We start from the raw sequence: 24,375 nt of genomic DNA, 5'->3' as shown, positions 1-24,375 counted from the left end.
ATAGTTTATTCAATTTTAATGAAATTTGCAGATTGTTTCGGTGAAGTTTAATAAACTCCTTGCTATCTAAAATATAACAGGACACCGGAGTATATTCTCCAGCATCTCACACTTCTGATAATCAGCTGTCTGCTTGACGTTCATTCAGCTGTGTAAAAACTATAACTTTAATCTCAGCCAAACCGATTTACTCAGGAACAAATAAAATACAAAAAAAAAAAAAAGCCAAACAACAACATTTTTAATTTATCTAAGTGACTCATATATATTTAACCTGAGTCGCGAAAGACGGCGGTGGGTTTGAAAACAATTTGCCGGGAGTCCGGTGTTCTCACGGCGCTAGTGACCTAGCCCCCGGCTAGCTATCGAGCTAGTGGGTAACAGACGTCTCCGAAAACGTCGGAGCGCTTTTGAAAATATGTGGTGTCCTGAAACTGAGCCGATATTTGAGGTTTACACAGCTACATTCTCGCCTGAAAATATGTTAAACGTTTATTTTGTGACCCAGAAAGAATAATAAGAGTAATATTAAAACTAACTAGCTACCGCCATTGTTGGAAACTAAGCTGGGCCGCGCTATGAATTCTGGGACACAGCTGCTTCTTCTTCTTCGGGGTTTAACGGCAGCTGACATCCTTGTACATGCTGTGCTGCCATCTTCTGTTTCAGTCCGTTATTACACTCTTAAATCCTGCTATTATTCCTGCGTCTTTTGCGATCTTACAAAGCTTCAAACGACACGTCGACTATTAAATCAGTCGTCGACGATTTTGATAGTCGACGTAATCGTGACTAGTCGACAAATCGTGGCAGCCCTATCTGGAAGGCAGCCACCAAATAGGTTATATTAATATAGTCCCTGTGTAGTTTGTTTTAGCTGTCTAAAGTCTGGTTGTTATTGCTTTAAAAAATTATAATATTGCAGGTGTTTAGTAAAATATAGTTGTAGAAATGAATATTGAGAATAATAATAATGTAATTGTTCTGACATAAATTGGTACCACCAGCTCATGTGTTTTGACAGTGTGACGGATGATTAACTGCTGTAGAGGAGCAGACAGTGAGCTGTGAGGACTCTGTGCTGCTTTTTGAAACTCTGATTACAGTTAGTGAGGGAAGAAGATGATTTACAGCTGATCAATACTGAACTTTACGCTAATTCAGCTTTATTGTTTGGCACGTGTCCAGCTGGTCATTATTGATTATATCTGGCCCGGTGTTTAACTGCCATTTCTGTCTGCTTTCATCTGCTTTGTGTATTGATTTGTTTCTCAATCTTGAAATCTTAGGTTCAGAGTACTCTGCTGGTACGGTGCCATTTTCTTTACAGTCACTCTCTGCAGTAAATAAACAAAGATGATTATGGTAAAAGAAGCTATCCTCAGCAGAGTTATGATACATGGTCAATAGAAGTCATTTCATCCATGTTTTGCCAGAACACAAAAGGCCAATGAGAATAATACCATGCTGAACCAATCACGTGGCTGGAATAGTTGGTCATATCAGGTTAGGCTAACAGATCAGCTCCATGGAAACACTTGTGTTACCTGCATACATCTTGTACACCCTCAGCTGTTTAACACCTGCTCATTATTCGTGACACACAACCATGTTAGCTGGTCACAGATTACCAAGTGACACTGTCTGCTCAATAGAACCTCACAATATGACTTTATTTTATTTTTTTAATTCAAACTAAGTAAATGTTCCTTATCTTACACCAGCTTAGACAGCTGGGCTGCTGGTACCTTGTGTTCACACTCAAAATAACTTACCTGATTTAAAATGAATAAACGTGATTTTAAAAAGAGAACAGTCTGAAAGTTTCACAAAAAGCCAGGTTGGTATCATTTGTTTCCAACAGGTTGGTAAGTAAGTGCTGTTTATTTTTTCAGCATGACACGTTTGTTGTAGGTTAGAGCACTTGGAGTTGATAAGTGTCTTAACATAGAGCTGCAGTGCCGACCAGCGTGTCTGAAGTTTGATGGGATTAAAGACTCCTACAAACACATAAAGTCGCGCTCACCACCACTAAATGCACTTAACTGCAAATGTGATCTCGGCAACATTACAGAACAATGCTTACGTCAAAAATAAATGGATTTAGTAAACTGGACACTGGTGTCATACTTTGCTACCACATCAGGTTTCTGGTCAAGTAGCACAGCTGATCCATATACGAGCCTCACTGGCCACCTCGTTTATATAATACGGCTCTTGTGTTTCTCAGAATTTGTATTTGTTTATTTATGTATTATTTATTTGCTTGAACCACAGTTGACTGAATGTCTGGTAGTTTGCTTTTGTTTATCCTTGAAAGTTTGTGGGATTATTTAAAATACAGCTGTAAAACGGTCTACAGTATAATTTTCATGTTCCACTTGCACTAAAAAATAAAGAGAGAGAGATGGATGGATAGTCATGTATTGGTTGATCCAATAAATTTAGACCAGACTAAACTTAATTGGAAAATGTTGTAATCTGTTATCTATTAAAAACAAGTAGTTTAGAGCATTGAAGTCATTATTTGACCCACAACTGTTGTTCTTTTGTCTCATTAGGCCAAGCTAACGATCCAACCACTACACAGGAGGAAGAAACAGAAAACCTGGAGCCAACAAGCAAGAGGAGGAAAACCGATGATGGTTAATGAATATGTTACTTTGAGATTAAACTAGATTCCCTTAACTTCTCTGATTTTGTCAGAGCCATCATGTTCCAAGCCACATTTCATTTTAATCTCACGCTTTGTGTGTGTTCTGATTTATAATGTGCACCTACTGTGTTTACAGATAAATCTTATGAATTAGGTGTGCCATGCAGCTCAAGGCCAGAAGTGGTTAGTTCCTCAAAACCACCAGTAGAAGGGACTAAGACGGATAAGATGGAGGAAAGCTTGACATGTGTTATCTGCCAGGACCTGCTACATGACTGTGTCAGGTGACCTGATTTATTTCTTTTTCCTTTCATGTTTAAGTTACAATAAAAATAAAAAGAAGGTGTCTGCTTCTGCCCAACAGTATATGTGGCAAAAATAGTGTTTGTGCAATTCTAACAAGCTTGAAACAAAGCACACAGGGTGTTGACCTGTCGCTCGCTTTAGCCTCTTTTCTACTGGTACTTAACTAGACTACTCAATTTCAGTCGCTTTCCATTACAATTGAACAGTATCTCAGTGTGCATGAGATCGCTATAATTTCTGCCTTTAGGTAGAAACCAAGAACAATAACAGGTGGTCACATTTCCCTAAATGAAGCCATTGGATGGAGCTGTAAAACCCGCACGGTGCAAATTACCCTGTCTAGGTGTAGTGCAGCTATGGTAGTCGTTTGCAGCGATATGAAAGTAGTTGCATGTAGATAGCAGGTAGCTATACTTTCTATTGGCGGTAGAAATAGTCCTTTATGTGCCTGGTCCAAGGTGTTTAGAGTGATGTGAGTGAGCAGTATGGTGGGAACCAAGTAGAAAGTCTCACCAGGGTGCTTCCTCATTTACCTCACCTCCAGCAATGCTCATGGAGCAATGACTAGGATCATTATTAAATGGTAGAACCTGGTTAATCTCTTTGCAGCTTCCAGCTGTTTAGCAGCTTCCAGCTGTTGGGAATGTCTGATCCTATGCCAATAAAGGTGTGGGTTTGGTTTTTTCTTTTTTTCCTGTAGTTTGCAGCCTTGCATGCATGTCTTCTGTGCTGCCTGCTATTCTGGCTGGATGGAACGCTCTTCCCTTTGCCCCACCTGCCGCTGCCCTGTGGAGAGGATTCATAAAAACCACATTCTCAACAACCTGGTAGAGGCCTACCTCATCCAGCATCCAGGTGTGCACAGTGGACCCCCCTTTTTTTTAAGTCTTATTTTGCTCTTTGCCCTCAGCCACTGTAAACCTGCACAGATTTTTGTCTTTTTGTGTACCATTGATGAAACACGAGAGATCGGCGCACTTAACTTTACTTGATTTCCTTAATGAGCTCATTCTAAACAAACTGTCCCACAGAAAAGTGTCGCAGCGAGGACGACCTGAAAAGCATGGACAGCCGTAACAAGATAACTCAGGACATGTTGCAGCCAAAAGTTGAGCGCTCTTTCTCTGATGAAGAGGGCAGTTCAGATTACCTCTTTGAGCTGTCTGATAATGACAGTGACTCCTCAGATATCAGGTAATAAATCAGTAATAAACCTGACATGTAGTTTTGTTTCTTCTGTTGTGTCAAATCATATTTTTCTGTAAAATCATTTTAGATAGGTGTTGTAGCGAACAAAATCTTATTGTGATGGCTCCTTGTCTCCAGTCAGCCTCTGGTGATGTGCAGACAGTGTCCTGGCTACAGGAGTGATGTGAACCAGCTCCTCTTTGCTTCGAGCTCAAGCTACTGGTTCCCCGGTCTGCCAAGTCTACAGCCTATGCCTCCACCTCCCAACCCAGTTAGCGAGGAGGCGGCTGCAAAGGCCTCAGCAGAGATGCCCTCAACATCCTCGGATAATAATAATGAGTGTAAGTTAGAGGAAAAATCAAAGATTTTAGGAAATGTAATAAAATAACTGCTATTGCTCAGCTATAGATGCCGTCGTGTCACCACTGTGTCTGTTTTTCTGTAAATAGTGGCATAAATAGTAGGGGTGCAACGATATTCGTATCGATATTGAACCGTTCGATACAGTGCTTTCGGTTCGGTACGCATATGTATCGAACAATACAACATTTGTAATTTATTTTATCAACTTTCCTTCTGACGATGCTGTCTGTGTTGAGCGCTCAGTGAATCTGCGTTCGACTACTCCGCCTAGGCTGCACTGTCGAGCGCAGATCCACTGAGCGCTCAACACAGACAGCATCGTCAGAAGGAAGAGCGCAGGGCAAGCTAGCAAGACAGAAGTTAAGCTCTCCTTGCAACATGGACCTCCCCCACCCTCATTCAGATCTGGCATTTGGAATTATTTTGGTTTTCATGTGACGTATGACCCTGAAGGTAAGTGAGTCATGGACTAAAGTAAAACAGTATGTTGGATGTGCCATGCAATGCTCAATTACATTGGTGGGAGCTAGTGTGTTAGCGCAGTTAGCTCGTTAACGGAGATTTGCCGTGTTGTGGCGTTAAGGTCATTTCAACGAGATTAACCTGAAAGCACTAGTGGGAACACAACGAATATGACTGCACATTTACGCCGACATCATCCTAGTGCAAAGACAAAAACAACAAGCATGCTACTAACTTTAGCCGAGTCACTTAGACAGCTGTTAGCACATGATTCTCCTTATGCTGCTGAGAATATAGCCCAGAAGAAGCGGATAGTATAGCTTTTATTTTGGAAAGAGACATTTCTCTGTAATAAACTCTCTTTTCCAAAGATGAGTGATTCCTCAATCAGATACAGGGCTCGCAATATCGCTAGCCTGACGTCCTGGAGCTAGCGATTTTTTCAGTCGGGCTACCAAAATCTTTCTCTGCCCTGCCCGTCGGGCTATTGTAGGAAGGAAAAATATATGTCAATGCTTTTGCATTCTTTCGGAAATGTAGCTGGGTAATTATGTCATTGGCATCGGTGAGCCACTGTCAATATGTGACATATTGAAGTTGCGTTTGAATTTGCGCTTGTTTTTTTGCTTTCACTTTGCAATCGCGCGAACTGTGTATAGAGAGCGACAGCACTGATCTGTGAGTGATGATAATTTGTGCACCAATTCCTCTGACATCGTCTTATCAATCGTTAGCTTACTATGCAAACATGACAAGTGAAATCTCCCGCAGCTTAAACATGTGAGAGGTTGATCGCGCAGAGAATCGCTGAGCTTATGTGAGTGCGTCTGTAAAAGCAGCAGGATATATATTTTAGTTCTGCTGAGCCAAATAAGACAGGTCAGGGTGAAGAAGTGACAGCCAAAGAAAAGCTTACCACAAAACGGAGAAGTTATGACAAATCAGACTATAAGGCAAAAAGAAAGTGCAGCTTCATGGTTTCATGGACAAAATAATTTCTGTGGCTGCAATATGACGAGCTAAATAACCAGGGCTGCACATAAGTGGTCCGCAGGTGCGCATTCGCTGTCAAAATAAAAAACACGCACAAGGGTTAGGGTTAAATTTAAAAACTGTACTTTTGAGTTAAAATATATATTTATAATTTTAATAAATGACAAATTAAAAAGGCATGAACATTTTTTTGTATCGAAAAAATATCGAACCGTGACACCAAAGTATCGAACCGAACCGAACCGTGAATTTTGTGTATCGTTGCACCCCTAATAAATAGGCGTCTTTGTGGTTGGCACTCTAACACCAAACGCGTTAAACAAGAATGATTGTGTGGTCAGACAGTGCATGTTAAAGCCCCCTTTAGCACAACAGCAACATTTCTCCTGATTTGCTAACACATCTTTGCATCTTGGCTCTTGTCCAACACTTCTTTCCTGCCTGCAGCTCCTCAGGAGTACCGCTGCCCCCCTCAGGGCTGCCATCTCATATGCACCTGCTGCCTCCAGCCAATGCCAGACAGACGGGCCGAGCTCGGCAACCAGCAGGTTATTGCTCAACAATGTGAGTGGCATCAACACCTGTTAGTCCGTCTGCTGAAATGTAACGTCTGCGTTGACTGAATATGATTGACTACAATTTGACTGTCACTCAGAAATTTGCATGCAACTATAGTGAAATGCAAAGAGATCATGTCAGATAATACAAGACTGTAAGCCGGTGCACAGTGGACTGTGTAAGGCTGCTCTGTTTATGTAGCCTTGTGGTATGTATTCTATATAGAATCGACTGATGGATAAATTCCAAATTTGTGAGTCATATCATATCTATAAATAGATTTTTTTGCACCTTAGATGGATGATTTGTGGTGTTTTGGCAGGTGTGCTGTGCCAACGACCTTTCTGTCATATGTACTGGGGTTGCCAGAGGATCGGTTGTCAGGGCTGTCTGGCTCGATTCTGTGGTATGTATCTGTTTGAGCGAAATAGCTCCAGGATATCCTGTGTTCACTGTAAACCTTCACCCTTGTGGGATTTGTTTTGGCCTCTAATTGAAAGGACTGAATCCTGAATAGTGCCCAAATCCAATATTTGTATTTTTCTTTTTTCCTATTATATGAACTATGTTTACAAAAACCCTAAACACTAGACGTAGCATTATTTTATGGTGAATACAGTGTATGATCTAACACTCTGAAAATGTATTATTATTAATATTATTAGAGGCATTAAACTATAACTGGTATGTTTTTCAATAATAAGAGTTCATTAAGTACAGTACTGTAGCAGCTAAACAGTTGAGATAAAGCACTACTCCTAAAGAGCTTTACACAATACTGTAAAAACACAGTATTTGCAGCAGATGAACAGTATCTGAAATTCATTACCTTAAGAAAAACAGCACTCATTCCCATTCAAAGCCTTTTTGTTGTCAACTGTTGTCTTTTTAACACATTTAAAAAAACTCTCCAAAAACTGTTTGTTGTTTTTACTCTGAAATTAAAATTTGAAATGGTCTGAGAACTGTGAATCAGCTAATTCATTAGTGTTATTATTATGTTGACAATTAAAATCCACTTTGCATTTTTTCAGACCTCAACCTGACTGACAAATGCCTGGATGGTGCGCTGAACAACAATAACTACGAATCAGAGGTCCTCCGGGTAAGATGGACTTGTATCCATTGTTTTATGAGTCAGTATTTTCGTTGACCACTTATTTCCAGTGCAATAGTTAATGCAGTGGTGTAAAGCACCAAATAAATGCAGTCATCTTACAACCTGTGACCTGTATGTCAGCATGTACTCTTTCCATCCTTCCACCAGAACTACTTATCCTCCAGGGGGCAGTCTTGGAAAGATCTGCTGAAGGACTCTTTGCAGGGTTTACAGCAAGGAAACTACCTTCTGACAGGTGAGTCCACTGAAAGTGAGTGCTGCAGATGCACTGTACACAGTGCTGTTTAGAATCAGAGCAATAACACTCGATCTTCTCTCAGATTGTCGTATCTCTGCAAACGCCATCCTGTGTTTCTGCTGTGGCCTGCGAGCCTTCAAGGAGCTGGCCTACAAATACAGACAGAACATCCCTTCATCTGAATTGCCAGGTCAGAAAATCCTACTAAATAATTTGTGACAAAAGTTCAAGTGCTCCTTTTTTTTTTTTTTTTTTTTTAAAATATATCTAAACCTTTGCTGTACTAACCTCATTAAATATTCTGTCTTCAGCTACTGTAACGTCTCGTCCAGACTGTTACTGGGGACGTAACTGCCGCACGCAGGTGAAGGCGCATCATGCAGCGTAAGTCAGTGAAACTGAAGTTGCTGACACTATGTAATGTAATGCCATTTAGATTTTTTCTTGCTGTCAGTAGATCTAATTAAAAAAAGCTGCTGACCAGCAAGAAGTGCAAGCCCGTCATTGTTGTCATCATTATAATGCCAAGGAGCCCAACTGCACACAGCAACCCAAAGCAAATGCACTGTAACACTAATATGTGCCCCGCTTTTCTATTTGATATGATATGCATGCATAATGATAATTGTATATTGGACGTCAAATGGATAACGTTATGCAAATTGAGTTTGTTTGCCGTTTCAGATCAGCTTCTATGCATTTATACGCTTATTTTGAATAGTTACAGCTTGGTTAGGTACTAATACTCTAATGCCAAGTACTTATTTATTTTAGTAATAAATATATGGAAGCACAATGCATTCACTTGACAAAATAGTGTCCCATTTGCCTAAAATAACAAGATAATTATCCCAGAAACTCAGATTAATGACCCCAGCTCTAGTGCAGTTGGAAACGCTGGGAGATGGTGGCATCTTTGAGTGATCCTGATGGTGTTGTTACAGGCTGTCTAGCAGACGTAGCAGTGTTTCTCAATATGGCGTTAAGATGTATAACGGTGCGTTACACTCGATTAAAACATTAGAGCTCCAAGACACCGTGGTGTTTTTCACTCCTCTTGCCACTAGGTGGAGTCCTTGTATAAACTGCCAGATAATTCTTCATGTTTTAAAGATCTGTGCCAGCTTGTTTTAGTTCCTCTCACCTCATTTGACATTTGCCTTTACAAGCAAATCTTACACCACTTTTCCCCCCTCTTTATTTTAATTTCAGGAAATTCAACCACATCTGTGAGCAGACGCGTTTCAAGAGCTGAAGCAGCAGCGTGGCTCGTCTTCCCTCAGCCGTGTCAAATTGACATAACTGAACATCTCGTACATTCGAGGAGGCACAATCACTTTTTGCATCCATTGTTGCTAACCGCTTTATGCAATAATCCCAGTCAGATATTACAATCAAGTCTCTATGTACAGCAGTGGCAAGGGTGTCTCTTCAGTAACACTATGCACATTCATATAGAATTAATTGCAGAGTTCAGAAATGTGTGACGCTGCTTCTCGGAGTGAAGACCTTAATAGATAATTTACACAATGCTGCCATTTAAATTCTCATCTGTTTTTCTTACATTATCTGCCATAAGCGGGTAATCAGCTATTATTTGCCTGAGCAGTTCATTTATTTGTAAGGTGAAGTAATTAGGTTCTCCCTAATAAATCTGTCCTCCAGCATGTGCAACAAAAAAATAATGCGAATAAGGCAATCTGTATGGATTAGAGCCATACATGCTTACAAGCGCTTTCTATGTACCCCCTTAGCCTGGGTAAGTTGAGGCTTAATAGCCCTTATGTGTATTGATGTTCATTAGCTCTCTTACTCGGTGTAGAATCCAGAGCTTCCTGCAACATGATGCTGATGAAAATATGTTGATGTCATTAGGGGGAAACAATGATGAGTAGTGTTAAGTAACAGAAATTGTATCATGTTTATTGGGCCAAGAGAACCAAAACTGCTGAATTTAAACAATATTATTAAATGTAAATGCACAACCTCCAAGGGTCTTTTTCACAAGGGCATTAGTCTGTTCCCAGGCAAAGGTGAAAAGCCATGTATAAGCAGCTTTCACATAATGGTGTAGATTTGTAATCCCATGTGATATCTGTGTAGGACTTTGTCTGTGGGTAGGGGATCATTGAGTTGTAACACTGCCAGAGGGCCTGGAGGCCTCTGTTGTGTGCTTTTGCTCTGGATAATCATCTCCAAAGTGATTAAAGTATAGTAGGAGGAGCGCCTGGCGAGAGATGCGTGGGAAGGGCTAATCTGTGATGAAATGCACGGTTGCGTAGAACAGAGGGAAAAATAGATTGCACTCCAAGCAGCTAGTAATAGTTAAATCTTTAGTAGCATGGAGGTTTGACATACTGCTCCTGCAGCATGTAGTTACTGAACAGTTGTGCCAATACAAACACAACAGTGCATTCTGTTGTAAAGTTGTCATTTGCAGTGATTGCAGCTACGTGTTATTAAGGCTTACCTTAGTTGACTTTGTTGGATTTTGTCCAGTTTTTCTCTGGTTCTTTCCTCAGGTACAGAAAGCTGCTGGTTTTTGTTTCATTTGCAGTATAACCATGTTTGGTGGTTCAAAATTCTGTTAAGTCCTATTGAATCCAGTGACCATTTGTTCATCATCACCCAAGTGTCAGAAACGCATGCAAACATGCACAGAGAACTTTTGATGTCTACTGTAAAGGTTGACAAATCAGCCTCTTATGGCCTTATTTAGTGTGGCCAGATTTAAGCGTGCACACTCATAGGGGCCTTATATTTAAATACAAGGATGAAGGAGTAGTCTGTTAGTTGACTTTTACCTAGAGTCACTGTAGAAAGTGCTGGAGGATGATGTAGAAGCTGTTAAAGCAGGTGTTAGCTGTCATCCAGTACATTTTGTGTGAGTTCACTGGTGGTATTGTTTTTCTACATTTATGTAGTATTTTAGTTGACTTGAAGAGAAAACAAAAACGTACTGAGTCTAAAAAAAATCTTAGTGTTTATTTTTTACTGCTGAGAATCTTTGCACATATTGTCGGCTCATTTTTATTTTGCTGGATTATATCGAGCATCATGGGAAAACTGTCTGTATCCAGTGTATGGGATATAAGTAAGGCTCATAAACTCTGATGAGTAATCATGAAAACTTCCATTCCAGACTGAGATGTGAAGGAGAAATGCAGTAGCCAAGAAAAAAATCTCCTTGATAATTTGAACCAGTTGCTCGAGTGTGGTTTATTAAGATTAACATTTTCTGCGGTTAATGTGGATGAAACGTGTCGTTTGGGAATCATCAGGTTTCCATTAGCGTACTGATAGAAAAATTGAATTGTGAATGGGGCGTTTCCCTGGCCTCTGCCTGAGCTCCTGATTTGAATTTGTTACGTTAGTGGTTTAGGTGTTTCTTGTCCTTTCTTTTACCCCCTCGGTTATGGTGCGTCTACGTTAGCATTCCTCAGCAGCTCAGGCCCTCAGCACAAGCCCGGTCGATCCCCTGATAGAGTGGCTGAGTTTTAATTATTCCCTACAGGAGATCTGGGGACCCTAAGCCAACAACAGTCCCAAGCCGCTCCAATCAGGAATTAGTATTAGAGGACTTTGGAGAAGTGCTTTGCATTCTCCCTTGAATGGTGTGTGTTTGGGGGGAATGATTGTTATGTTGTATACTAAGGCAAATATTTACTCACTTTGTGTGCAAAAGTCTGGACCAAGCTGCTCAGCAGTATGGAAGAGGCAGGTTTCATTCTACCTCAGCACTGCTCCCAGGAAAGTGGGAACAAACAGGCATCTGTCACAGTAACATCAGCTAAGAGCTGCACATCTGTCGGTGCGAGAGATGAACGAATTTTCGGATGCCTAAAAACTATTTGCAATGCACTATTTGAACAATTAGTCTGGACTATAATCAACTGCTAGTGTGAGCAGCACTTGGCACATGCAGAAAGTGTTTGGTTTTCATTATGAGAAGTCTCTTCACACTGTTGTATTCTACAATTGTCTTTGAAAAATGCGTATGGATCTGATTTTGCTGTTAATCTTTACCATTAAAAAAAATGATACCTGAAAGAAAAACTGACTTGCTTTTGTTAACTTTGAGTTTCTGTAACCTTTGAACATGTGATTTCAGTGCAAATCTTCATTCTGACTTTGAATGGTTTCAAACAAGTTTTTACTCTGTGTAGCTCTGAGTTAATCAACAACACAAGCTGCAAATGATTTTGCCTTTATTAAAACTTTACATTTATTCATACTGACTTTTTTTAAATACTATTGTGAATGCTAGTTCTGTCTTTATGCTATGTAATGGTGTATATTGGTACTTAATATGCTTTTATTTTGATTTCCCTTTTATAATCCAGCATCAGTCTTAGGGGTACATACTGAATGCCTGAACTGTTGTAGCATTAATATAAATGTATTATCTATGCTGTGTGGAACACTTTTAGGTAATATGCAACTAAGTATTTGCTACGATGTACTAAAGAAGCGTCCCCATGAAGAAGATCAAAAAAAAGAAAGCAAAAGGCTGGCACAGGAAGAAGAAAATCCACAATGACAGAGCTACTGAAAACAGTGCCGTGGTTGGAGTTACAACTCACTGAAAGGTGCGAAACAACAAACTTTATAAAAATAGAAAAACTACAGTGAGAATAATATGCGTGTATACCAACAGGAAGCTACAGGAGATGCAATTCTGTAAGAGTTGATTTTGGAAATTAAAGGAGTAAGTGAGATGTATCCCAGTGACACTAAGAGTTCAGAAATGCAGAACTGGCCCACCAGAGTCCCTGTTCATCACCATCGTGTCACATCTGGTTGGTCACACTGCACAGCCCTGTGGACACACTGAGAGATGGCTGGCTGCTGTCGACTGCGTTCGACTTGCTGGAAGAGAGTGAACCGACCCCTCCTGACACCTGGCTTCCCCAAAGCCTCCACTCTGCTCTGGGCCTCTGGGAGCCGAGGTTGGTGCTTCCTAGAACAGGCGCCTTGCCTTCCCATGTCCCTGTAACCAGCCCGTTGAGCAAAGCGGATGCGGAGGTCTGCTCCAGGTGTTCGGCTGGGACCAGAGGCTGCCGGTCCTCTTCCTCAGAGATGGCAAACACAGGCACGCTGATGTGATCACCCTCGCTTGGGAAATCTCGAGCGTGGCCACTCTCAATTTGACACTGAGGGGAGGAAGAGGCTCTAGAGACGGGCTCTGAGGAGGAGGAGCCCGGGGCCTTCGCCAGGTCTGCTGTCGCTGAGAGGAGGCCAAAACACGTCCCTGTGAACCGAGGACGTCGCAGGTTGCTGGTGGAGTTGAGGCGCCGCTGTCTTTGGGCAGGCTGCGTGAGGGGATAGGAGGCATTGCTGATGGATGAGTCTGAGGCTGTGCTGGTATCTGCCTTGCCTTCCAGGTGAACATCAGAGAAAACCTTCCTGCTGTCGCCACCTCTGCAGTTAGCAACCAAACTGGATGGAGTCTGGAATGATATTCACAATTAACAGACTTTAATTTAACCAACTGGTGATGGAAAAATCCTGCTAGTTCACACAAAGTTTTCCTAAACTGCTCATTTTACATTTCATGAACATTCTTCAAGGGTCAGTTCATCCAAATCATATTTTACGTAGTCTGTTGGTAGAATCTGACCATTCAAGTAGCTTCATTTTATTTTGTATGTAATGATTGTAGTACTGACGCTGTCCACCAGCTTGGTGAAGGGACTGGTGGAGTTCCAGCTGCACCACTTCTTATGAAGCTGTGGCAAAGGAGGGAGGAAGTCCTGGAAGGTGCGGACACTCCACGCCCTCGGCCTGGCACAGCCGTTGCCATCCTTGACTGATCTGGATCCAGGTGAGGTGGAGGATTCTAGTGGTGACGGCCAATCGCCTACAGGACCAGTGTCACTGTGTCGCAGAAACCTCTCCCGCTGCTGAAAGATACACGTAGCAAAGTATAAGAAGCTACATGCAGGTGAAAACATCACATGATAGGAAAAATGCAGCTACAATCTTTAATATCTTAGGCAGCTTTTACTGAGTCAAGCATGGGTCAAAAACAGAAGCACTACCTCATCACGAAAGAAGAAAGAAAGAAGAAAAAATATTCAGGCACCAAGGAGAGTGCAGCAGATGTGTATATGTAATAACCAAATTAAGACACCAGTAGGAATATTGTAAGAGCAGAAAACCAAATAGTTAAATCTCAAACAAACAAAGTATTCTCTACTGTGCTGCACTTAAACTGCTGCCAAATCAGCAAATAGCATCTCTGTGCAACAATGTATTCCCTCAGGTGTGAACATTAGGAACAACTGTCTGCTGGTTGCACCTGCTGCATTTCCTCCTCACCTGAATATCTCCCCACAGACTTTCCTGTGTACCACATTAACGGATTAACAAAGGAAGTGTTCTGATTAGCCTAGCTCTGTCACACAGCCAGCCAGCTGAGCATGTGTGGCTCACGTACAAATCTCATCATTATTAAGTATATTAAAACTGTCGAGAGAACAGCGCAGGCTTTGGAACAATTTTAGAGACATCTGTGGTATTGCTGAAGCACAGCTATTACTGTGGGTCGTTTACACTCCGGGACCAAAACAAAGAAGCATTTTAGGAGTCAGAGCCTCATATAGGTCATTTCACTTGAGCTTAAGAGGCTAAATATCGACAACCTGGATGTGTGGAGATCGCTTTATAATGTCTTGGGAGTTGCACTCATCAGAGAGCGATAATCCGTCCCTCAGAGTCACTAGCAGCTAGCTTTGTCTAGACAAGAATTAGCTAGGGGTTTATATAAAATGTTCTTTTCCACGCCAAAGCCTGAGAACACAATAGGAACTTTTAGTCTTGAAAGATGAGGCAAGAACTCAGTGCACTTATACACTGTAGTTCCAAAGGTGAGACTGGGGACCATTTAGGGATATTTGGAAAAGTTTGACGTACTCCCTAGAAAATGGAACAAGCCGAATAAAGTCTGTTGATTTTCAGACGGCGAGGAATGTACCAGACCGTTTTGATCCAGACTTTCTCTGCCTTGATCTCATCAGCCCTGCCTACAGCAACGTTTTCCAATCTTCTCATCGCTGTACTGCTAAATCGAAGCTCTTCTCGGAAAGGGTCTTTTGCAGCGAAAATTTATCAAAAGGGGGTTTACGGCTCAGGGCATCGTGTGTAACACAGGAAGTACCACGCCAACCTGGAAGCGTACCTGGCACTGACACCGAGAAGATGAATTTTGCAACATTTTCTAAACCGTATTTACATGCACCGAGGACACACACAGGCAGACCACACACACTGTGCGTCAAAGCGTGCATGACACACACCAACACACAAACACACACACAATTGGAGCTGGGAATCTGGCTCGGAAGATAATACTCCATTAGCCTAGGCTGCAGAAAAGCTTGCCAGCCCTTCAAAAAGCTGCCAAAGCTGTTTTATGCCAACTCTTATTCTGAGAATACAAAAGAGCAGCAAGAAAAAAATGCCTGATTGAACTATTGCTTCCCCAACACATGTCCTATCTTTTAATTATCCTCATGTGCCATTGCAACACTAGGTCAGTTCAAAGCACTGAATGCCCCGCCACCTCTGATGTTCACTGATTCAGGGATCATTTCCTCAAAGCAACAAGATCACCCACGCAGAGTGTGACCTTGAGATTGAACACACAATTTCACTTTCCACTCTATGATATAAGACTACATCCACATCATTTGTTTTTCCCCCAGAGCCATGTCAGTAGCATGTTAAATTAAATGGATGGGAATTAGTTTTACACCTAATTCACATAAACAAAAACGATGGGTTTGACAATAAGCGGTCATCAGATTTGGTACATTTCATCAAGCATGCTTGGGATCTTTGTCCTGTTGCATGACACAATCTGGGCCAAGCTTGAGAGGTCAGACAGATGGCCTACAGAGGAGCTAACAGTTGACTGCAAGGTGCCCTGTAGCTGCAAAACAAGCCCAAATCATCGCCCGTCCACCATCGTGCTGACAGCTGGCATGAGGTGTTTGTGCTGATGTGTTTGGTTTTCACCAAATGTGGTTCTGTCCTTACAGCCAAACGTCTTCACTTTGGTCTCATCTGTCTAAAGGACATTCTTCCACAAATCTTGTGGTTCGTTCAGACGCAAATTTGCAAACCGACACTGTGCTGCCATGTTCTTTTGAATTCAATTCAGTTTCACTTATATACACACACCGCCAAATCACAACAACAGTCGCCTCAAGGCTCTTTATACATTATGGTAAAGACCCTACAATAACACAGGGAAAAGTCCAACAATCAGATGGCCCTCTGCGAGCAAGCACTTGGCGATAGTGGAAAGAAAAAGCTCCCTTTTAACAGGAAGAAACCTCCAGCAGAACCAGGCTCAGAGAGGGGCAGCCATCTGATGAGATCGGATGGAGGTGAGGAGAGGGAGACCGGACAAAAGACATACTGTGGAAGAGAGCCAGAGATTAATAATAACCAATGATTAGGTGTGTAGCACGCAGAGTGAAGAAGAAACACTCGTGCATCATGGGAAGCCCCAGCAGTCTCGGCTATTGCAGAGTTAAAGATTTTCTTCTGGCAACACTTCCAATTAAGTCATACTTGTCCAGTCTTTTTCTAAGTGTACGGTCATGAACTTTAACATGTTAACTATAGAGTGAGACATGCAGCTCTTGGGGTTATTGCAATTTTTCTGATCACTGTACAATCTCATCTTTGGGTGAACTTGCTCGGATGGCTAAACCCGGAAAGATTCTGTCCAATAGTCTTTCTCACTGAACAGTTGACTTTAATAATTGTTTGGAAATAGCCTCATAATCCTTCCCAGATTGATGGGCAGTAACATTTGCTTCTTTAAGGTCACTGATGATGTTTTTCCTCCTTGGCATCACACACCTTAATGCTCCAGACCACCAAACTACTGCTCGTATTCCTTAATTCCATGGAAGCAGTAAGAGTGTCCTTCATTTTTAAAACACTGCTTCTTCATTTTGGCTTACTTGTGTGTTAATAGGTTATATGTAGTTCATTTGGGGCTGCATTTACACAAATTTAAGACCTGCTAAAACCTGTACCTTTTTTCTACTATGACTATCTGGTGAAATTCACTGGTGTGAAACAAGATGTTACCGTGTGAGGTGAGGGGGGGAGGCCACTCGGGCCTGAGGACACAATGAAAACGTCATCGGCACCAAGGTCAAGCTCAGTCAAACCGCTGCAGGAGAGGTCCACATCTGCACTGTGAGATACATCGCCACTAGCAGTGACTGCAGAAACACAAAGACAAGTTTAGACAGTTCTCGCTGCTGACATTACACTTAGCCCAGCCTCCACATGGGTTTCTTGCTACATCATTCTTCAAGGACCTTTTGCTACTGATGATTTGTGTACTGTAACTCAAAATGGTCAAATGAAGCAACATTCAGAGGAGGCTAACCTTAACTCAGTCATTGTTTGTAAGCTGTGTGTTTTGTCTGTGACCGGAACACATAGAGAGGGGCCTGCACTCCCCTGCTGATCAAACTACTCCCAGGCTGCTTTGTGGGTTAAATGCCACAACCCACAAATCTCTGAGCCTGGGTTCAGTCCCACTGAGAGCGCGAGAGAAATCTTTGGACTGTTCCAGGATGCAGCCTGTGGGCTGCTCCAAAACTAATGCAATTTTACTTTCCACTCAAAACTCGACAGAGTCTTTCTCATCGTTTTAATCTAATATTTTACAACATTTATAGTTTTTAAACCCATTTCACAAAAGCCCGCTGGGAAAATTGTAAAACAAGAAAGAGTTTCCCCGTTTCCTTTTCCAGAGACAGCAGCTTTTTATTTGGAAAACATTAAAGCAGCTTGTGGTTGGCATGAGCACAGATAACCATCATAGCAAAACACACATATAAAAGAGAGCCAAGCAGAGAGAGTCAATTGCATGCTGCTTAACGCACAATTAATCTTAACAAAAAAATGACAGCAATAAAAACACAAGCCTCTTCTCAAACCCCAAGTCTTCACTTTTAAATTAGTGCACTTAAACTTTATCAGCACTTTCCCAGGAAATGAATTAATGACAGATTTATATTCTCGGAAGTATCATTGTCATTCCTGAAATGATCCTCATCAAATGTTCAAGCATGCTATGCAGCTATAAATCGAAATGATTTATAAATGACATCCACAGTAACGTGCTATTCATAGTCTTTGGGCTTGCCACAATGCCTCTCAGTGCATTCCTTGTAAGACTATTACACAGTTTAATTCTGAGTATGAATGCAATTTATTTATTTATTAAATGGCCAGCATAAGCATTCCAGTGAACTAGGCTGTTCACTGGGGGGAGGGCATCAATGTATGTGCAGGTGTGTGTCCTCTCAACCTGTGTGTGGCAGGTTGTTGTTGTCCTGCTCTATGGTCGCCTCCTGGTTGGCCTGATTCTCAGCAATCGGCTGCAGCTCACTGACCTCAGCCACGGTGTTCTGGACTCCCTCCGGCACCTACAACATAACACTGTAAGTTTATCTGCAGAGGAGCTGCCAGTAATGCAGAACTATTTGTTCACCCAGCAGCAGTTTCATGGTCTGGTGTCCCTCTGCCTTTTGGTCAGTTTCAGTACATTCAGTTAAATTCAAACTTTTAACAGCTTCTTTTACATGTAGCTTAAATGACGGATTTATGAAACAGTGGTATGGTGCCAGTTGGTCCACCTTTGGTTTTGAAGGTCTCTTTATAGACTGTGGGAAAGCAAATTTCACAGCTTTCCAAGTCCACTGGTGAAGTTCTCTAATCACATCCTTTAAGAATCCATACAAGGATCACAGATTAGCACCCTAAGTGGTGGAGACATCAGTTTTGGAGTGGGAGTTACTCCAGTCTCCAGGCTAGAGTTTGGGTCAGCCCGTCCTGTGAGCTTGATGTCGGTTTCCAGCAAAGATGGTTCTTACTTGACACGCTCGTCTGTGCGGGAAGCTTTCACATTATAAGCTCGTGGACTGACTTCTTTTTTTAAAAGCATTGTTTTGTTTGCGTTTTCACTCCCTGTTGCTCCCCTCGTCTCCACAATGAAAAGATTTGTTTTTCTCCCCTCTTTGATTAACTGCTCCGTGTTGTCATAGACGTCATGGAAGAATCAAGAATCTGCGAGTCTTGAAACATTAGACATTTTCTTGTAATGTTAATGCCTCAGGTTCCTCCCATTGATTGCCTAGCGACAGGAAAAAAAAAAACCTCAAATGTGAGATCACAGTTCAACCAACAGACCTCAAATTCAACACTACATGTGATCCTCGTCAAGACATCAGACAGGTTTGAAGTAGACGGTGTGAACGGTTGGAGAAACGAAAAGACAAATGACTCAAACAGAAATTCCTTAATTTAATAGAGATGAATTTATGATCTCAGATCTGTATTATTAGTATTGTTTTTAATCATCATTTAGGACATTTTGTGGACCAGTGTTATAATTAATATTTACATAGTTCAAATATAATAATAAGCTTTTAGTCAAATCATTTTTTATTTGGGTAAAATGGCCTGTATTTGTAAAGTGCTTTCCTAGTCCCTAAGGACCCCAAAGCGCTTTATACACTCAGTCATCCACCCATTCACGCACACATTCACACACTGGTGATGGCAGCTACATTGTAGCCACAGCCACCCTGGGGCGCACTGACAGAGGCGAGGCTGCCGGACACCAGTACTTGTTTAAATTATGATTACACAATATAATAGTACCTGTGTTCTAAATAATAAAGACCAATAGGGCTGTTCGATATAACGATATGTATCGGATGACGATATAAAAATGTCTGTCGTTTCATTTTACGCTATCGTTTGTTTCATAAATAAACTGTTTACGGCAATATTTTTTCATTATTTTGATGGTCACTGTAGTGGCTGTATTAATTTATTAAAGTTCTCTCTTTCTCTTATATTTAATATAACCACACTACAGACAGACAAGCGTTTGTTTTTATGCGTTGTCGTTAGCAACAACGACGGTAAAACCACCGCGTGTCCGCTTGTTCCACATAAACCTTTCACAATAAAGCTCAAGATCCTGTTGAGACTTTTCAAAATAAACTGAATCACGTGAAAGAGCAGATTATTTACGGATGAGAAGCAAAAAAAGAGCCGTCGGGTGCTAAAAAATAAACCTTAGACTCAAACGTTAGAACAGGCTTTTCCCCGCAGCACGCCGTGTAATAAATACAAAGAAAACTTATGTCTAAAGATGTATCATTTCATGCATCGTTAAAACACTCGACTCCAGCTACATGACGCACAGCTGGAAACACTTCACGCAAGTCGAGCTGCCTGAGATTCACAGAATATGTTACATTTTTGTGATTTATATCGTTATCAGATGATAGATGTCTTAATATCGGGATATGAGATTTTGGTCATATTGCACAGCCCTAAACACCAATATCAATAATTACATTTATTGTTGGCATTTTGCTGGTAACTGCTGTCCCTCTTACTCCACTATCACCATACTGTGTTTGTACTATCCCAATAGACTGTCAGAGTTGAGCATTACACCCCGGCCGAAGTGAAACAAAGTTAATATCATCCTAGAAATACCGTCTTCTTATTCCACGTTTTTGACTCCTTGCAACATGCAAAGCTACATCACAGCTAAAACTTTAGTTTAAGCCTCCAGTGTGTTTTGTTGGTAGCATGAATACACTGTTAGGACACAAGCCTCTCACAGAGATGTGAAGTGCCTCCTACTTTTCTTAGTGAATATTTCGTTTCAAGAGCTTCCCTTCTTCTGGGCAATTTTCACACTTTTAATCGTCACCATCCAAATTTCCTGCGCTGCATGAAATGTGATGGTTTTCGTGCATGTACAGCACAATCTACAAAATTCAAATCTAGGTTTAAACAGTGTGACTCCATGATGCTCCATTTCTTCTTTTTCAGTAAAAGGAAAATTTACTAAAAAAAGAACTAATTTGTCGATTTAATAAGTGTGCTTAGTGTCCTCGTTCTGTTGACCTTAAACCTTTCGGTTCAACTACAATCTTCACACACATCCTCAGATTATCCTCAAGCACTCTTGAGGATCTTTGAAACCAATCTGTAAAAACTATTCCAATTTTATGGATTTAAAAAGGTGCAATAAATGTAGGATTGTACCTTATTTTTTTCCTAATGTGAATACATTGTCATTTATATTATTCAAACTATAAATATAACGGCAAAATGCCATTTATGTCTCCCTTGTCTGAACACATATTTAGGTGTCGTTTAAAAAAAGATCGCATGTTTACTTGTCCAAGTATGTCAAAAAGCCAACACCTTCTGGGAAGATAATCACTTTTTACACTTAACGGCAGTAATATCTGTACCTCAGAGTTGCTGGATGCGCAGGAGCTGGCCCTTTTTGGACACAGTTTGGGTCTGGAAAAAAGAAAGGAAATACCACAGCAATTCAATTTATATTAAAAGACACATCTGATATTCAAATTTTACGGCTGACCTCAGTTGTTTCCCCACTCTGAGCAGTGTTTTCTCAAAAATAAAAAACTCGACCACAAATGTTCAAATTGACACCACCACATAAAACTGAATTGATATGAGAGCTTTCTGATAACACTAGCCGCCTCAATCCCGGAGCTATTTCCACTCAGTAATTGCTGTGTTACCGTGTGGAAGGATGGGGCCGTGACACATACGCTCCAGTCTGCTTTAACGGTTCACGGGGTGGTTGTTGCTGAGCCGTCTTTGCTATAAATTACACTCTTCCTCTGGGGATTTTAAATTTGTCAGTGCTGATGCTCATTTCAAGTATATGTGAATTCTGACCCCATGCAGCGCTCTGATGTGAACACTGTAGCTGCTATCAGCAGCAGATCTAGCTAGATATGCTTCTCCACAGGTATTAATGTGGATATTAGTATTAAAGTCTTCAAACCACTCGCCTGTTTATCAGGGTCTAACATATCCGTCTGATGTTATTATTTGACTTCTCATGTTCTTAACGTTCACGTGAAGAACTGAAGCATCCAGGAATATTTGAGCAAGTACCCTTTTATTAAAAATGGCTCTCAGCTGAATGAGTTCATATCCAGCTACCAACTCAGGGCAACCCCTGCTGTGACTCTCATGCACCTTGGGCTGTTTTCTGACAACAGGGGATCTTGGGAGTTACCCTCACTGCTGCATTAAACTTGCACAATCCCGCCTGACTCGCCAGGCTAGTTGGTTTCAAATGGTTTCTGTGAACTTGTTTAAGTTAATAGGGAACAACTGAAATAGAAAAAAAAAACTGCTACTGTGGGTTTCTGTGAGCTTGATGTTTTGTGGCAATGCATTTCCTGGCTTCTGAATGACTTGTGTTTTTGTTTTTGCTAATTACTCTTTGATTTTATTGAACATGTGTTACTAATTTCCCTGTCATTAACAGTGAGAACGCAAGGGTATTTGTGCCTAACGGATGAGTTGGAGAAACTGAGCTACATTTGAAATCAACACCAATCATATCTAACGGTTTCTCATTGAAAGCTCAACACTGAGACGGGCACATATCCAAACATTTCTAAATTCTGAATCTATCTGGACCAGTAAGCTAAACCAGTCTGCTTGTCAGAACAGATAGTATTACAAACCTCCAAACTTAACCCTCCAGTTTGTGTTCATTGTCCCCTGGGATGGAGAGGGAACAACTTGTAAACTACACCTTTTGACTGACTCAACTGAGTTTTACCTCTCCTCGTTGTCCCTTGTTCCCATTTTCTCCGCCCATTCACTTTCATGCAGCCTCTGTGTTTTTGTGCCGTGGAATTGATGCCAGGTGCTGTACCTTGAATGCCCTGCTGTCTATGGTGAGAATGCTTCACATCAAGAAAGCCGCACAGTTGCAGCCAAACCCAACTAATCACAGAGGGTGACCACATCAGGGACTGAGACTTCCAGCTGAGTCAACATAACAATGTCATGACTGTGTAGGTGTGAGGGTATTAGTCTATGTGTATATAAGTGTGTGTGCGTGTGAATATGTCATCCCGGCTCCTTTATATCTGAGGAGAGATTACCTGTAAAATCACCAGAATTTGGAAGGTTTAATTCTAACAAAAGCAGGGTTTTTACCTTAATGCAAAAATGTCTCTAACTTGTCTTGTAACTCTTTCACTAGCTATTCACAAAAAAAAAAAAAAAAAAAAAGGATCATGCTTTTGAGGTTGTAGCGCCCAAATGCTGGGACCGCCTTTTAGGTCAGCAGAATCTGTGGTTTCTTTTAAAAGACTACAGAAAACTAGTCTCTATAGGTTGGCTTCTCTTTAACCCTTTGCCCATTATCTGTGGCCTTTTGTTCTCCTAACGTGTGGGTGTATGGGCGAGTGTATTCAGGAATGAATAAAAGGCCATGTGTTTGACTCTGATCTAGAAATATGTACACTCATTGTTTTTTTTGTTTTTTAAATAATAGTAATAATAATAAGCTGATATGCCCATAGTGAGAGCACTAACTTGCCATGCTTATGTTAGTGTAGCATGCTAGCACATGCTAGGCACTGTTAGCCACAGTTTAGCTACGGCTGAAGGGTAATGCATCATTTTTTGGATGGTTTTTGGTCTTTAACCAAAACTGGACAGATGAGAACTTGATAGAAGGAATACACAAAAGGGATGGGATTACTGAAAAGCCTTTGTTCTGTAAATCAATTAAATATGTGTGTTAGACATTTCCCTTAAACTGGAACTTGGTGGTGTAGCTACACAAAAGATCAGATTATTAGCGAACACAATTAACATCTAACGGTAACCTCTAGGAAAAAACAAACATGTAAGCACAAAAAAAATTGCAGTGTGACCTTACAAACCTGAGCGAAAGATGATTAAACCCCAACTCTTCAGGTTCTACACTCTTTTAATAGAAAATATGGGGAAAAAAGAATAAGAAAAAAAACAACTAAAAAATTAGGTAAATAGGAAAACTGAATTCAGGTTGTTATACCTACATTTGAGCCAGTACTGTGAACTTTTCTGAAAAGCCCAAAAATAATGAAGCATAACATCCAACCTCTAAAACTAATGTTTGTTCAGAAATTTAAGTAAATAACTGACATTTTAATGAAAAACATTATAAAAATGAAAAATCATAATCTTAGATTTTTTTTTCCATCTTTTTTATAAAACTTTAAATTGTGAAATTCATGGATAAAAGCAAGAGCTTGTGCATATTGATAGATTAACTGTTACAGAAACAAAACACAAACCTTCGCCGAAGCAGCTCAATAGTTACTTTTAAGGGAACAGTGTTGCATTTTGTTGTCTTTGTTCTTCTTAAATGTACTTTAGGAAGCTTGTTGTGGAGTTAAGAAGAAAAGAAAAAAAAAGGTTGTCAGAGGTCCAAAGTAACATGATATTTAGAATCCTCATGCGTCATTCCCTATATGTTGTCAATAGAAACAATGACAGTAAGAAATATAGTTTTAAATAGCTCTATATAGCATTACTATCACTTTGACCTTCAGGTCAGAGGTCAAATATGACATATTTTTAAACATACTCTAT

At 40.8% G+C, this 24,375-nt stretch overlaps 2 protein-coding genes across 9 annotated transcripts in view; one reads left to right on the top strand and one right to left on the bottom strand.

The window, feature by feature from the left end:
* chfr (checkpoint with forkhead and ring finger domains, E3 ubiquitin protein ligase) overlaps nt 1-11,940 on the top strand; it is a 22,777-nt gene extending 10,837 nt beyond the window's left edge. For all 5 annotated transcript variants that reach the window (XM_026186919.2, XM_026186920.2, XM_080308673.1 and 2 more), the window contains exons 7-18: nt 2,562-2,645; nt 2,793-2,940; nt 3,663-3,817; nt 3,994-4,156; nt 4,289-4,491; nt 6,416-6,532; nt 6,849-6,932; nt 7,561-7,631; nt 7,794-7,881; nt 7,967-8,074; nt 8,196-8,268; nt 9,097-11,940. In XM_026186919.2, the coding sequence (XP_026042704.1) occupies nt 2,562-2,645; nt 2,793-2,940; nt 3,663-3,817; nt 3,994-4,156; nt 4,289-4,491; nt 6,416-6,532; nt 6,849-6,932; nt 7,561-7,631; nt 7,794-7,881; nt 7,967-8,074; nt 8,196-8,268; nt 9,097-9,139 (1,337 nt within the window). In that variant the 3' untranslated portion in view covers nt 9,140-11,940. The remainder of the gene's footprint in view (nt 1-2,561; nt 2,646-2,792; nt 2,941-3,662; nt 3,818-3,993; nt 4,157-4,288; nt 4,492-6,415; nt 6,533-6,848; nt 6,933-7,560; nt 7,632-7,793; nt 7,882-7,966; nt 8,075-8,195; nt 8,269-9,096) is intronic.
* LOC113033273 (uncharacterized) overlaps nt 11,476-24,375 on the bottom strand; it is a 27,393-nt gene continuing 14,493 nt past the window's right edge. For 3 of the 4 annotated variants that reach the window (XM_026186915.2, XM_026186913.2, XM_026186916.2), the window contains exons 3-7: nt 21,207-21,258; nt 18,230-18,347; nt 16,993-17,129; nt 13,554-13,787; nt 11,476-13,334 (exon numbers count right to left, since the gene is read on the bottom strand). In XM_026186915.2, the coding sequence (XP_026042700.2) occupies nt 12,675-13,334; nt 13,554-13,787; nt 16,993-17,129; nt 18,230-18,347; nt 21,207-21,258 (1,201 nt within the window). In that variant the 3' untranslated portion in view covers nt 11,476-12,674. The remainder of the gene's footprint in view (nt 13,335-13,553; nt 13,788-16,992; nt 17,130-18,229; nt 18,348-21,206; nt 21,259-24,375) is intronic. The other variant, XM_026186914.2, reaches the window with a different exon arrangement.

The sequence above is a fragment of the Astatotilapia calliptera genome, chromosome 12 (assembly GCF_964374335.1).
Source record: "Astatotilapia calliptera chromosome 12, fAstCal68.1, whole genome shotgun sequence".
Classification (NCBI taxonomy): Eukaryota; Metazoa; Chordata; class Actinopteri; order Cichliformes; family Cichlidae; genus Astatotilapia; species Astatotilapia calliptera.
The sequence above is the reverse complement of the archived record's forward strand: the minus strand, read 5'-3'. Positions and strand labels throughout refer to the sequence as shown.